General features: G+C 37.2%; 2 protein-coding genes across 4 annotated transcripts; one reads left to right on the top strand and one right to left on the bottom strand.

Moving 5' to 3' along the window:
- Positions 1-128: 128 nt before the first annotated feature.
- On the bottom strand, positions 129-6,165 carry ube2kb (ubiquitin-conjugating enzyme E2Kb (UBC1 homolog, yeast)). Its single transcript, XM_041785230.1, has 7 exons — positions 6,031-6,165; positions 5,052-5,145; positions 4,902-4,960; positions 3,581-3,663; positions 3,353-3,452; positions 3,065-3,193; positions 129-2,460 (listed from the first exon to the last, which is right to left on the bottom strand). The coding sequence occupies exons 1-7, from the start codon at positions 6,091-6,093 to the stop codon at positions 2,386-2,388; spliced, it is 603 nt and encodes a 200-aa protein (XP_041641164.1). The 5' UTR covers positions 6,094-6,165; the 3' UTR covers positions 129-2,385.
- On the top strand, positions 5,905-14,756 carry smim14 (small integral membrane protein 14). Of its 3 annotated transcripts, none has more exons than XM_041785234.1 (5): positions 5,905-5,927; positions 10,232-10,329; positions 11,080-11,128; positions 11,306-11,460; positions 12,970-14,756. In XM_041785234.1, the coding sequence occupies exons 2-5, from the start codon at positions 10,255-10,257 to the stop codon at positions 13,006-13,008; spliced, it is 318 nt and encodes a 105-aa protein (XP_041641168.1). In that variant the 5' UTR covers positions 5,905-5,927; positions 10,232-10,254; the 3' UTR covers positions 13,009-14,756. The 3 variants fall into 3 exon arrangements, with proteins under 3 accessions (XP_041641168.1, XP_041641167.1, XP_041641165.1); XM_041785233.1 differs by lacking the exon at positions 5,905-5,927 and adding an exon at positions 6,172-6,298; XM_041785231.1 differs by lacking the exon at positions 5,905-5,927 and adding an exon at positions 8,238-8,390.
- The last annotated feature ends 450 nt before the right edge of the window (positions 14,757-15,206 follow it).

Here is a 15,206-nt window from a genome sequence, read left to right as displayed (position 1 = left end):
AAAAGTATGCCTATTCTCTTGATCATATTTAACGTTTTTCAGAAAAATAAAACACTTTTAGACATTACTATGAAGTGCATTTTTCTTGCTCAATGTGTTCAAGTACTGTAAAAGAAAAAAAAAACACATAATTTTCCACTTTTTTAATCAAAGAAACATGACACTGTCACAATAAATAACCATGCTTTTTATACTGCTGATGCTTGCTTCCAAGGAAACAAAAGAGGAAAAAAAAAATCAAGTCTCAATCCAAATGGAGAAACCGAGATGCAACAGCCCCTTGTTTTTATGCTTCTTCGTCATCGTGCAATATTGTACATACAACACCAGGAAGACGGGGAGGGGGCCTTCTCTACCTTTATTTGTCCTTTCCTTTTATTACAAAATATAGATCCAGCCATCAATGGTGCACTCTAGTGATAATAAGAGGGTTCTGTCAAGAACCGGAGTATTTACAGGTAAAGGAGACCGTGTGGACTGCTGACTATGAGCTTTTCTGGGTTGGGGAGGGGGCTTTGGCTGGAAGCAGTACACCATCAGTGGAGAAGGTGCACAATGTCTGTGTTGTAATGAGTCTGGGGGCAAGCACAAGGAAGATTGATTCCAAAAAAAGAAGAAAAAGGCCATGTGTGAGGATTAATCCAAACCCCACTTCTCCATATGCAGAGCGTTTCTTTACAGTCCATGTACCTCAAATCAAAATATGTGAAAACACTGTGCAGGCCTGCTATATGCTTCATACAATAACAGAGGAGTTCCAGCCTCTTTTTTTACTCATAAGACATCATTCACAGACAACCTCAATGAGCAATTTATTTGGCTGTGTAGTAAAGCAAGTTTGGATATATAGGATATCGCCTGTATACCTCTAAATATGGCCAAAGGTTTGATTGAAAACAGCTGGGCTGGTTCCATGATTAGTGATGAAGCCCCTTCGCATGATCAACATCAGGGCTGAGAGCAAATCCTTAATCCGTGGCTGAAAATAGTGTGCACATGGATGGAAACAATTGTTCTAAAAACAAGTTAAAACAAAACCACAGCATCACGAAATCAATGGCATTCAGTATCGCTCATTTCTTCCTTGAGGTCGGTTATCTCCTGTTCAGAGCAGAGGAGAATATTTTCCAGCAACATACTTAATCGACAGTAAAGGCTTTGGTTCCCCACAAATATGAAGCCAAACTGGGTGTGCTTTAAAGAAAAAGTGGCTTGCCGAGCAGAGGATCCTGGCATTTCTTTCCAAATGTTTGGAAAGAGTCCTGCAAGCTCCATGAGTCTGAGGGGAAGTTAAACTTAACAGACACCCCATCACCACATCATTTGGCCAAACAAAGTAAAGGCAGTGCAGAACATGCAAGGAAAATAAAAGACACAAGAAAAGGCTGGATTATGGTGGAGCAGAAAAGGTAGCATGTAATGACCGTCTTAAGCCTGAGCTAACCATCACCTGCGCCTTTTGCAACAGGATTTGGCTGCCCCCCCCCCCCCCGCCAATTTCACCAAAGCAAACAAAAACTGACTATTTAGAGGGATTTCTCCTGGATTCACAAAAGCATTTAAAAGATATTTCTCCATCATAATTGTAAACTAGGCATAGTTTATATTTAAAATAATTTTGTTTTACAATGCTATGTAAGAAAAAAAGGTATAGCCCCATTGTATTTTCAAATGTACACGCGTCTATTTACAGATACATTTTACCTTCAGAGCATGTATGCAGATGTATGGCGATGCGTGATCTTTGATTCTACGAATGGAAAATTAAACCTTTACATCTGACCCTCTGCAGCTGAGTGAAATCTCTACAATTAGCTAATCGCTATTATCCACCACACTCCTCCTGTCGTGTCAATTTTGTCCTACTAGAACTTAGTAGTATTTTATGTCCATGTAAGCTCCAAATGACTGTCGGAGTTAATGGTGATTTCATGTGAGAACATTATTCAGGATGTCCTTTATATTTCTACCCTGGGAAATCCAACAGGCAATGGCAGTTACTTGATTTTCAGTGATACTGAGGAACAGAAATTAGAGAAATAAGGAAAAAAAGCTTCAGAGCAAAAACGACTGAAGGGCATGGAAGACAAGACAGATGACCGTGAGTTTGTATTGGACTTTTACACAGTTTGAGTTAGTGGCAGAAAAAGACTCATAACGGACAGATGTGGTCAGACAGGCAACAAGGTGGTGTGATGCTCACTGAAGATAGTGGGGCTACTGATTTTGAGTTTGTAGCAAACAAACATGTTCGAAAAGAAGGCTCAGACTGCTGTGGTGAATGGGGGAGTGGGGTTGTCTGCGTAACAAAAGGCAATGGTGGGATGTGCCAAGGAGCGAGGGGAGCTGATGCTATGATGAAGGATCCTCGCACCTGGCTGGGTTTCAGTTGCTGAGCAGGAGCTCTGTCGCCGTTTCCACATCCCAAGATTTTGAAGACAAGGCTGCTATTACTGCATTCTGTAAGGGAGCCAGGAAAGAATAAATTATTGCACAGATAGTTTCATTTGTAAATCTGTAAAAACTAAGAATGACTAGACAATACTCTAAATTGTGAGCTTTTACAGAAAAAACCAGAGCAGCAAATACTTTCCACTGTAATGTTTGAATGAATTGCATCCCAGCACATCCTAACAAGTTAGATGTAAACAAAAAAAGTACTAAATCCATCATAACCTTTTTTTGTTAAAGTTTCATCTACTGCAATATTTGGGAGAAAAACACACTAAGACCGGTTGCTAAAATCTAGGGTCATGTCTCTAAATGTATTGCTGTATCATAAAAAAAAAGCCAAAAACACAATATATGAAGTTAAAAATTACAAAACATGTAACAAAATCAACTTTTTCTTACGTTTAAGAGGTTAGAATAAGAGGAAGCTATTTTTACATCAAGAATTATATGGACAATTAACTGGTTCTCTGAATTTTTTTTCTCATTAATTTTGTTATTTGAGTCATCAGCTGTTTTGACAATATAAAGTCTCTAAACACTCTTCCTACACATTACTCGGTTATGTTAAATATATGAACATCAAGGTAGAACACAACAAAGTATTTCTGACCTTATCAAAGCCCATGGCACAGAGTTTGTCTATTTTGCATGTGTAATCAGGACTGGATACAGGAGCGCCTGCATACACGTGTGACCACAGCCGTGCAGTCTGTTTGAACATTTCTGGGTTCTGTTTATACTAAGGATGCAAAGAAGATAAAATAAGACTTCAGAAAAGGCACACACTATCAATACTGACCACATTCAATTAAAAAATCTGCTTTTAAGACTTCATTGTTCTAAAAGTTTTTTGTTTTTTTTTAAACATTGAAAGGCTACAACAAACATGGTTTCTCACCTGGTTTGCTACAACAGCGTCCTGTGGATCATCTGGTTCTGCTGCAGCAAGAAGAGCCTGTAATGACAACAGCACTGTCCGGAGGGTCATAGCAGCTGCCCTGGAGGAGCGTGGTAAAATTATGAAGCAGAAAAGTGAGTTTCTTATGCAAGTTTGACACACTGCATGGGTAGACATGAAACAATTTTAAGTGCAGAAGCTAACAAGTTTCGGATGCATTTCACTCACCACTGGTCTTTTAAAATGTCCAGACATATAGCTCCTGTCACAGAACTGATGTTAGGATGCCAGATTTTAGTGATGAAACGCACCTAAGAAAGAGGCAAAGTAGTGTGCAATTACATGGAATTTTGGGTGACTTTACATGCAGACCAAAATAAAGTTTGGCTGTGTAATTGTATGAAAGGCTATGTGATATAATGAATATCATGAGATAAAGACAATCAAGTTAAGCAACTAGCTCAGACTAAATTAATCTGTTTGACCGATGATGGGTGACACTTTTACATCAGTAATAATACCACTGGTTAATGTGGTAATTTACCCTTCTATCTTGTGAAAAATTCAGGTGGTTATATATCATATTTTTTTCTTGTACAAAAAAAAAGGTTCAGCAGGTTTGTATTTCACTTGATAATTACATCCAAAAGGCATTTATGATTTTCATCATTTTTTTTTTCTTCACTACACTATATCATCCCATTTTCCAAGTTAAAGAGATGGATGATTTTCAGTCCATCCTCCAAAAAGGAAAATGTACTAATGTACTGTTTTATCTCCCAAGATTTCCAAAAGTATTCAGGTTTCTTCTTTGTCTTTGTGCTAGGTTATTTTTGACTTCCAAAAGTAGCTCAGTAGCTCTCTCCATCACTTGCCTTTTTACCTAGTTATATCACCAGTTCAGGATAAACAAGGTTATTTTCTGGCTGCCTGCAGCCTGTTAAACTGACCTTTCTATTGGTTCACTTCAATCAAAGATGGGGGTTTAAAGACAATTTGCCGTTTGTATTTTCAGAACCAAACTTGCTTATTTTAACATAGACGTATCATATATCTCTTCATGTTTTCTTTTAGTGACAAGATACAACAACGTCAGGTTAATCAACAATAAATTCAGAGAGAAAAATTAAGCTGAAAGTATGTAATCCATAGCTCAAGTCTAAGCAATATATCTTTTAATGGTTACATTGTGCTGATACTGGTCTCCTGTACATTTGTTCTGGTATATTTATTTCAATCACAGGGAAAGACTGTTAAACAGACTTTTCTATTCAGAAACAGTGCTAAAAGTGATATGTTAATTAAGTTAATGTTGCATACTCTCAGTTGTCAACCTTTGTAAAGTCAATTCAGTAAAACAAAAAAAAAGAAACATAGTTGATGTTAAAATATCTGTTTTGTTCCTACATAAAACATAAATAGACTGGTTGTCATATCAGTAATCTGTACATATTTCTCAAATTTAATGTAAATTGTTACAATATACTTAAATACCATTTAATTTCTACAAAGAGGGAAAAAGTGTTGAATACTGAAGCACATCACGTACCTTTGGTGGGTTAAAAGGATAGGTTTCTGGGATTTTTATTTCAAGCTGATATTTTCCACCTTGCAAATAAAGACAAAAAGCAATGTTTAGGCATAATAAAACTTAGCACACTGATTGACAAGTAGTTCAAATGCAGCAGTTGGTCAGTACCTTCATATGGTGTATCTGGAGGACCTGCAATCTCCCCCCTCAGTTCTGTGAAGTTTTCATCCACCATGTCTACTTTTATCTGGTTTTTACTTGTCTGTGAATTTGAACAAATGAGATGAACACCGTAAATAATTACTCAGACATCAGCCCGTGTCTGGACATGTCTCTGACATATGATAAGCTATTTAGTATTTTAACACAGAGACTCTAAACCGAAAAGAGTTAGTCTGTAAAGAAACCACGAATGTCCCTTGGAAAAAAAATCAAAATATGATTGTTTCATAACTCAATACAGAAAGCGTTAGGACATGTAGGCTCGTTAGCAATACAGGTAGCTAGCTAAGAAGGCAAAGCTAGAAAAAGTTAACCAAAAATCCACAATTACAAGATTTGGCGGGCGCTAAAATGGCTGAATACACACTCTAAAAACCAAAGCCAATCCAAAACAAAAACAGAAACCGATAAAGGTTTAATAAATGTGACATCGCTGGTGTACGTTAAAGCATAACAAAACATGCTAATGCTAGCTGTGGGTGAAATGTCCATGTCTGTTAGCAAGCTAAGAACTGCCAACACGACTAATTTCCGTTAGTAAAGAGGTCTAATACATAGCATGGGGATTACAAAATAAAACATAAAATGTGTGTTGATTTCAGTATTTCATATTATAACCCCAAAGTGTGCGGTGTTGTTAGTTAAAATACACAAGGCCTGTTAGTTGTCAAAGCTGAATCCCCGGTGTTTCCTGAACACACCCACCTAACATAACAGAACAGGTTTGGGCTGACAGTGATGTCGAGCTAAAGCTAGCTAAAGTTCTCTTGTTAAGGCCTGACCTACTGCAACACAAGGCTGTGAGACCTGGCGTTAGCAAAGGTAATTTTAGTATCTGGCATGACAGCCCATCTAGATGTTTCGATGAGTTCTCACAGAAACAACAAAAAAAGGTTTACAATTAAAGGCAGAAATGTTACCACACCTCTTCGCTTTTGACAACTTCTTTGAACTCCCGCTTGATTCTTTGGACCGCGATGTTAGCCATGGCTGTGTCTGCTGAAACGCTCCTGCCTTCAAGCTAGACCCGGGGCCTCTCTGTCCCTATGTTGCCCGTCTGTATGGGGACTGCTCGGTGCCTTTCACAGTTACGAAGCCGTCCTTTCACTTTCACCTTCTGCCGCTTATTTTTTTACCTCAAAGGCAGCTCAGCGTTGCCGTCGACTACCTGCCTACCAACCACCAAACAGCCAGTGAGTCCAGAACCTACAGCACACACACAATGCAGCTACATGCAGAGGAGACTAGAACTTTCAATAATGAGCTCTGCTACACGGGTTGATGTGCTTTTGTAACTTGCCTTCAGGACAATTCTCATCATGTACTTAACACATGTGATTTTTAAGCACATCCATTTGCATAGAGGGGTTTAAACGTGACTGTAATGTTCCTATTAAGATTTTCCTTTTTTAGTGTGAACTAGCAAAGAAGCAGTAGTGACAGTTCAGCTGTAAAGTGAGCACACTTCCACTCTTCAGTGCTTCAACGTATACATTTTTCTCAAATACTTCAATCTCCTCCTTTCTCACTGGCAGTAAAGCTGCTCTCCTGGTTAACTTTTTAAGATTGCTTCCAGCTTTCACTGAACAGTGTCTTTGTAAGTGATGACATAAAATCAAGAGAAGGAAAATGACAGGATCTGTGCTAAGTCAGTTAACTGTTTGTGACAAACCTTGTGAATGACATTTTACTCAGTTTTCTGATCTGATAACTACAGTGGACACATGTTTCTTCATTAATTTTTATTTATTTGTTTGCACATATGGTATATATTTTTCATTTTAAGACTTTGGTACGTCTTTCACAAGGAAAGAGTAAAAAATACAGGCTTGTGCAGGTGAGGTAGGAATCCGAAAAGAGCTTCTATAATTAAACCTCACCATGTTTTAATGCAAAAAGTGACAAAAAGGAACAAGTAAGGTGAGAGAGGGAGAGAGAAGGACTAAAGGAACATTTCAGATTTTATTTAAAAGAACAATTCAAGCTTACAATATATACAGTAATTCTTAGTCATTCACAATGGTTTGTATCTATCTAGTTCAAAGACCCTCTACTTCTTTGATTGACCATAAAATAAACCACCTGTTCATATGACAATACTCTTAGTAAATCTTTTTATGATTTACAGGTTATAACTTTTGCAACGTTGGAGGAAATATGCTGATGTTTTTTTACAATACAACCATAAAACGCCTTTGTTCTGAGCTAATGTTCTTAATCCAAGACTATATATTTTATATATATATATATATATATATATATATATATATATATATGCAGTGCTTAACAAATTTATTAGACCACCTGTCATATTTTTCTCAGAGACCATCCAGCATCATGAAGTGCTTCTCTTTCATTTTCAGTGAGCTCTCCACGTTTTACCATTTTGAACAGGAATGAGGAATTTCAAACTGAATTCACCTTTTTATACCCAAATTTGAGCCGGCTCACTGGGCTTCTCTGAGAAGTCAGAAATGAATCAAGCATAACATTCAACCGGTAAAACTAATTTTTCTGTTCAGGAATGCAAGTAAATAACTATAACTTGACATGTTAATCAAGAAATAATAACGTGCTTCACTATTTTTTTCAGTTTTTTTGTAAATCAGTAAATTTGAAAATTCATGAAAAACAATAAAAAAAATTTTTTAGCATTAAAAATATCATTTTGGTGAAAGAGCTACTACACATTGGTGTATTAACCATTGCAGAAACATAGAAAATGATTTTGGTAATTACCAATGCTGTTAATTTAGGGCAGCTGTGGCATAAACCTTACTTTGGGTGGTGGTCTAATAAATTTGTTAAGCACTGTATATATATTAAAATATTTCCCCTCATTTTTCTTCATTATGATTAAAAGACAAGCTATTTTTAAGTACACTGATTGTATATGTATACCAGGTGGCATACCACCTCTGTTTGTTTGGTTACACAACTGCACAGATGTTGGATTTCGGTTCATCTCCCTCGGAAAATTGATAGGCAGCTCGACTGTTTGTTTACTAGCCAGACGCTATGGTCCTAACCTACTGTAATTGGCTCAAAGGCCCGTCCATTAAGCTTTAACCCAATCACAAACATATTCAACGCCCCAGACGTGTATTGGCCACACCCTCTTGCCCTCCCGGATGTCTGTGATGAAGAATAGCTGGGTGGTTGGTTCACGTGCATCAAACAAAACACAGACGTAAGGTTGATTTTCCTGCAGTTTTACAGTCTCGTGCGACAGCAGTGCAGCTCGAGCCCCTTAACGGCATCTGTTTTTGTTTTTTCATCTACAAAGTAAGTGGTGTTTCGATGCTGCGATGCTGTCACATCTGTATGTAATCATTTGTCCATTAACAGGCGGCGGCGGACCTAAAGGACAGCTGTTAGTTTCCTCCCGGTCAGACGGCTAGGTTAGCAAAAGGCTAGTCTGACGTTAGCTGTATTTGTTCGAGGGCATTATTGTGTGAATGCTTAACTCGACAGGCTCTAGGATGCCGGAATGGTCGTGATGATCTGGCCTTTTATTTGTTATTTTCTCGAGATGTAGTGAGGTGGATTGCCTCGGAAAGTACAACGTGTTCATGTTTTCCATAATGGTTTTAAATAAAGCTTGTAAACGAGTAGAAATGCAACTGTGATACGTCAGTGTCTCATGAAATGTTAATCATTTTATTATCTTGTTAATGTTTACCTAATGAGAAATGCACCTGTCAGTGGGATAGTTTTACTTTAATTCTACTATGGACATGTGCATTTTTGTGTTCATATTAATTAATTAGTTCTCTTATTGCTGTCATATTTTAAATGCATTTACATGATAGACCATTGTAAACAATGGAATTGCAGAAACAATCTCAAATGAAAACTATAAAAAGTTATGTGCATACATATTTAAGTAAGTAAAAGATACATTTAAAGAGATACTAAAACCATGGTAATTAATAGCATGTGTACAATATCATTGTCAATATGTCAACAAAAATGCCCTGTTCTTTTTCTCAGTCTCTGGTGTGGGCTAGCAGGATGGAAGCCTTTTCTTGTAAGGGTAACGTTCAAGCCCAACTAAATTTTGCAGAAAAATGTAGTTCATCAGTTTTATTCTATAGATGATGTGCAAACTGCATTTCACATCACCTGAAAAACACCACTACCACAGTGAAGTGTAGCGGTGGCAGAATGCTTTAGGGAAGTTTTAGTTTGGCTGGAACTGGTGTATTAGTGCGGAGTGAATTACAAACAGTTCAAAACACCAGTCAATTTTGGCACAAAAACGCCAGGTGTCTGTTAGAAAGCTGAAACAATTTCTCATTTCAGTATGACAATAATCCAAAGCACTCATTTAAATCTACAAAAGAGTGGCTTCACCAGAAGAAGATGAAAGTTGTGGACTGACCCAGTCTGAGCCGAGACCTGTACCCTGCTGAAAATCTGTGGGGTTACCTGATAAGTACTTACCCACAGGAACTGCCCTTGTACTCTGACAGACTTTTAAGCACTGTTGGAAAAAAAATTACGAAAGGTTAGATTAAAAATGGGAAAAAAAGAAAAATCCTTTCATAATTTTTGACATTATAGAAATACGGTATTTTAACAGGGTTGTGTAGACTTTTCATAGTCACTGTATGTTTGCTAATGAAAGAGCTTGGTTCTTGTTTATAGGCCCATTTATGACTGGTTGTCTGAAATCATGGGAGTATTATTTCAAAGACACATCCAGGCGTAATGTATTACATGGACAGCACAAAAATAAATGAGCTGACATTATTAAGAATATTCTCAATAAAGGCTCCATTTGAATATTAAACATTTAGATTTTCTCTAATTAAGTTAAATCAGTCCATAGCTTTATTGTTCACTTTTAAGAAAAGCTACAATTAGTGCACATTACTCCAGACAATAGATGTGATTATTAGCAATGAAAGTTGACGTAGACAATTGCATCAGCCTGCACTTTTAACAAAACTTACATGACGTGTAAGATATTACAGCCACGGAGTCTGCTGTCTGTCTTTAACTCAGCTGTCTCCTCCCTCTAATCTGTGTCAGCCTGTGAAACAACAATAGGGCACAGCATTAGGTTTCTCTCCTTTGTTCATGTAAGTCCTAGTTCCTTACTGTACTTTTGTTTCGTACAGAGGTGGACGACGTCTGCTGAGAAATGGCAGAGGGAGGCTTTGACCCTTGTGAGTGCATTTGCACCCATGAATATGTGATGAGGCGCCTCATCAACCTGGTAAGTCTTTCAGAAACTGCAACTTTTATTGTCAGACTTGGTAATAACAGAACAGGAAGAGGCTGAAGTATGCTAAGTGAGTTGTTCAAAGCATAAATATCTCCAGCTGAGAGAGAGAGGGTAGTAAAGAGGATAATCTTGAAATTCACTAGCAAGTATACAGGGCTGGCAATGAACAGCTTGCACTCAGCCAGCATATCCTGGATCCTGTTCAGTGTTTATCTTCAGCCCCAATCAGTTCTGCCATGCAGGTATGTTTCACTGTGTAGCCCTGTGTGCACATCGGTTTTCCACCGTGTTTGTTATTCATCTCTTCTTAATGGAAAGTGTTTAGAAAATGTGTGGTCAAATTATGCAAGAAACAGCATTCTAAAAGAAAACATCTTATAATTGTGTCACGTCAGTTTCCAGATGATGTGACTGGCTGTTTGTGCACAGGTGTAACTTGCATGTCAAGCTGCCATTGGTTCTGAGGCTGTAGCTGCCCCAGGGGATTTCTGATTTGCTGGCAGCAGGAAAGGGTGTTGTTTAACTAGCTAAAGAATTTACACAACATTTGACTGTCACAAATGTTGAAGACATTTTGATGAGCAGGCAATACTAAGATGGTTACTTTGCCCCATCCATACATGAAGATTCACTGTTTACTATTGAAAACTGTGAGTAGAAAGTGTCTGCTCCTCTTTTAGTAAATATCACACATTTTTAATTGTAATAAAACTTTTTTGTATTTCTGTGTTTTTCTTTTAGCTTAGGCATTCTCAGTTCTACTGCACAGACACAGAATGCCCCCAGGAATGTATGTATGACCAAAATATACCCTTTTTTCTTCACATATAACTATTATAGTCTAGAAAAACATTTATCAGTTGATCATTTTATTAATGTTATTTCAAAGCATGACTGTACTAGATTATAGTCTGATGATTTCTGATTTAATTGTTCTTTCAGCTGCTTTTTGTTTGTTTATTTTCAGTGCCAGGTCCCAGTGTGCCAGTCGGTGGGTTTGGAGAACTGAGCCTCCCCATGATTGTGATGGGGTGGATGGTGCTCGCTCTGCTCCTGTACCTGCTGCGCCCATCTAGTCTCAGAGGTTCCAGTCAAACAGACAAACCTACTGGACCCCACAATGTCAGTATCAACCACTTTCCCATTTCCCTGACAATCAAACATTTACACAGTGATGCAAGTACATATTTTGGAGGATACTGTATAAGAAACACTAAAATAATGTTTGTAATCTGCCTCTTGAATCTGTATCATTTATTAAGACGTCTGCTGCTGACATCTCAGTCAGTTCACCCTTGTAAAAGAGATCTCAATTTTAATGGTTCTTTATCTAGTTAAATAAAAAATAAAATGAATCGCTGAGATAAAGCCCACATTAAATCAGAGTAATAACCCAGGATTAATAATGAAAATTGATCTTCAAAAAGAAAAAAATAATGTTATTATTTTGTGTAAAATAAAACAATCCAGTGCCTTGTTATCAATGATGAAGTACAGAGAAATTTGCTAAATTAGTCGCATTTTTATTTTAAAAAAATGAGCTTTTAAGAATCACCGGTTGTCTTGTGGTAATTTCTGAATCTCCCATGTACAGAGGCTGTTGTTCTCGATACAATTGACAACCCCCCCAAAACTTAATTTACTGTCCAGTGGGGGCTCTAACATTTGAAATTCAATCAGTATTCCTTGATAGAACTTTTATTAGCTTATAAGAAGCTTGAGCCTGATGAAGCACTGAAAAACCAAAACGTTTTCTTGTAAAGCAACTTAGATCCTTTACTTTGTTTGATTTTATGCAACATGTATTGCATTGGCTGAATGTGCTATCATGACATTCTGTCCTAAATCACTTTTTTTTGCGGCATTGTGACTCACAATAGCATAAACTTAAAACATTATCAGCTAACGAGTTTCTGTTTAAACTCCCAGTGTAACAACATTTTCAGAGCAAGCACCATTCAACTAGAGCAGCTCAGTTTATGTACACCGGTGCCTTTGCTAGTTCATTATATGCCTTCTACAGGAAGGGTCTGTTTCAATTTAAAGCCAAGGTAGGCAGTTCATTTTAGAACAGCCATACGCTAGCGGTATGCCAAGTTTGTAAAAATTCTCTTTATATACCAACAAGATGTATAAATGACATGCTTAACTTGAAAAAAGGCATACCTGAAGGAGCTTCAGTCTATATGAAAAACATTAACCATGTAATGAACGCCCAACATACCCCACACATAGATTTCATCTGGACATCACTCCCAGGTTGGGTTTTATCAGTGGAATTAAATATTTATTTTAGTGAAATCTTGCAACCTGTGATCTATTAATAAACACACTAGCTCTCCTCGCTCTGCCCCTCACTGTGACAGACACAATCAAAGTTGCATACTTGAATATTTGTGTATGGATTCATAAACCACAAAAAAATGGACCTAAAGGGAGCATTTTCATAACACATTTTAAGGGTGCTTTTCACTGTCCCAATGTAACACAAACCAAAGTTGACATAATTATGCAACAATGTAAACTGATCCATGATTTAGTCAGAGCAAACACACCAATTGTTTGTAGACCCCTAGACCCTGCCATTATGGAAACTTTCAATCTTTTTCTTTTTTTTTTTTTCATTTTCAGAGTGACAGAAGAGAACCTCCAACACCACCCATTGACTAGCAGCAGACCCAGACAGGAACACCTAAGACACTTGGAGCTGCACAGTGAGGAAGTTACTGTGACCAGTGACCATCCCCTTGCTAAGCTTTATCCAAATAGGTTTCTTTTTTTTTCTTTTCCTCATTGGGCTGGATCAGTCAGTGATTTCTATCTTGAGAGTCCAGATAGTGATAATGATATGTACATAAACATATCATGTTAACTTTCCTGGCATTCCTTGCTCTGATTTTTTACAAATACACATAATTTGGCTTTTAAAAACATAGTCAACTCTTTCACATACACGAAACCTCCACAAAAATAACCCTGAAAATGTTTTGTATTCCCATAAGCCAGTAATATCCTCATGTTGATCCATCAGATGGGGGTTCACTATGTTTTAAATCAGAGGTCTGATGTCTTCTGTGTTAGTTAACTGATCAAGCTTTGGTGCAGACTGACTGACAGAAACACCAAATGAAGGGATGTGTTGCAAGGGTTTAGGCAGAGGGGAGGAGTAGCAGGGAGTTCCCTTTCGTGGAACTCAAAATGTTGTTTGTGTGTTTGTTGAGTAATGAAGGGTTGTGGTTTCCTCCCCTTTAAATAAAAACGCTAAACAGTGCCAGTAATGATGTCATATTACAAAATATTTTAATAGTATGTTTCAGCAGAGAGATTATGTTCAATCTGAAAACAAAATTTTCACTTCATGCCAAGCAAGTTTCACTAATATTGACATAATAAAATCAGATACCGCAATTATTTTGTATTTCAAGATGAAAGTGGAATATTGTGAAATGACGTAAGAGTAGCCTAGATTTCTATTTTTAAAGCACCTTTTGATGTAGGGTGAATCTTTTCTGATGATTTGATGTGCAAATTCAGCTCTTTAGATGATAGTTTTTGTCTTTTCTTTCTTAAAATCACAGCAATCTTTTTGTAAACATGAGCAAACCAAGGTTTCTTTTTCACAACTTCTGTACAGGGATTTGTTTTATAAACCAAAAGGAACGGAGCAAAAAAGTTGCTGTTATAACCAGTGCCAATGTGTATCCGTAGTACTAGATCTCAGTTCCCATGTGGAGGATGTCTTGTAAAAGAATAGCAATTTATTTTTCTCATTCTCAAGTTGTGATGGGATGAGGAGGATCTCAGCAGATGTTTCTATCATGTTTTCTCATACTGTGGTTAACAATGCAATCTTGTTTCCATTATTAGTAGTTTATCGTCGCCATTAAGAGCTGTGCTAACAATAGACCATTTTAATGTTTGCCCCTGAATTGCAGTATAAGATAATGGATTTTCTCATTCTTTCCATGCCCTCATGGAGCTACCTTTTTGTAGGACTTTACTCATTCTTGATAGTGATATGGGAAGTGAAATGACTAATTCTTCAAAAGAAGGGTCCTTTTTGAATACATTATTTTAGCAATTCAGAGCCTGGATCGGCTCTGTGACGTGTGAGCTCAGTTCATTCCAACAATCTTAACGGGCTGCTCTTCATTTCCACATCATCAAATGTCATGAAATATTTTTAACTTCAACTCTCTGTATTTTCTATTGAAGATGACAGGGAAGAAACAAAGGGATAAATACTGAAGTAAACCATAAGTAGCTTTGTGAAATTAACAGGAAGCCATACTAGATGGTTGGGATGATCAGCTTGGAGACTGTGATTTACACTGTTACTGTATATGAGAAAAAGGGCTTCAACTATGCACTTTTCCTACAACAACAACAACAATAAATGAATAAATAAAAATAATTCAGTTCACTTATCTGGCTGTGATTCATTGATTAGCTCTTGAGAAAAGACATCTGACATGTTCACCTACTATATTTTCTAGTAAGTACAAGGTCATTTTTCTAGCTACAGAGTTCATAAGTGCAACAAAGACATAAAGAACAGTTTCCTAACTAAATGTTGATCACAACCACATCAATAGGAAAGTAGCCACATTTAAACATGTTGTGGAGAGTGGGCTAAGATGACCTACCCCTGAATCAAGGAAACTGCACAGGTTTTCATATGACAGTGAATTTAGAGAGTATTCGTCTAAGGCAAATGCTTTCAGGGACCCAGTCAAAATCATAGTCCATTGGAAAGTTAATGTGAACCATTTTTTCAAACTGAATAATGCAAACTCTTATCTAAGAAATGACAAATTTTATTCATTATGATGCAGACAACAAGGCCTTTTTAAAAAAATAATAAAACC

Source organism: Cheilinus undulatus, linkage group 4 (assembly GCF_018320785.1).
Source record: "Cheilinus undulatus linkage group 4, ASM1832078v1, whole genome shotgun sequence".
Taxonomy (NCBI): Eukaryota; Metazoa; Chordata; class Actinopteri; order Labriformes; family Labridae; genus Cheilinus; species Cheilinus undulatus.
The sequence above is the reverse complement of the archived record's forward strand: the minus strand, read 5'-3'. Positions and strand labels throughout refer to the sequence as shown.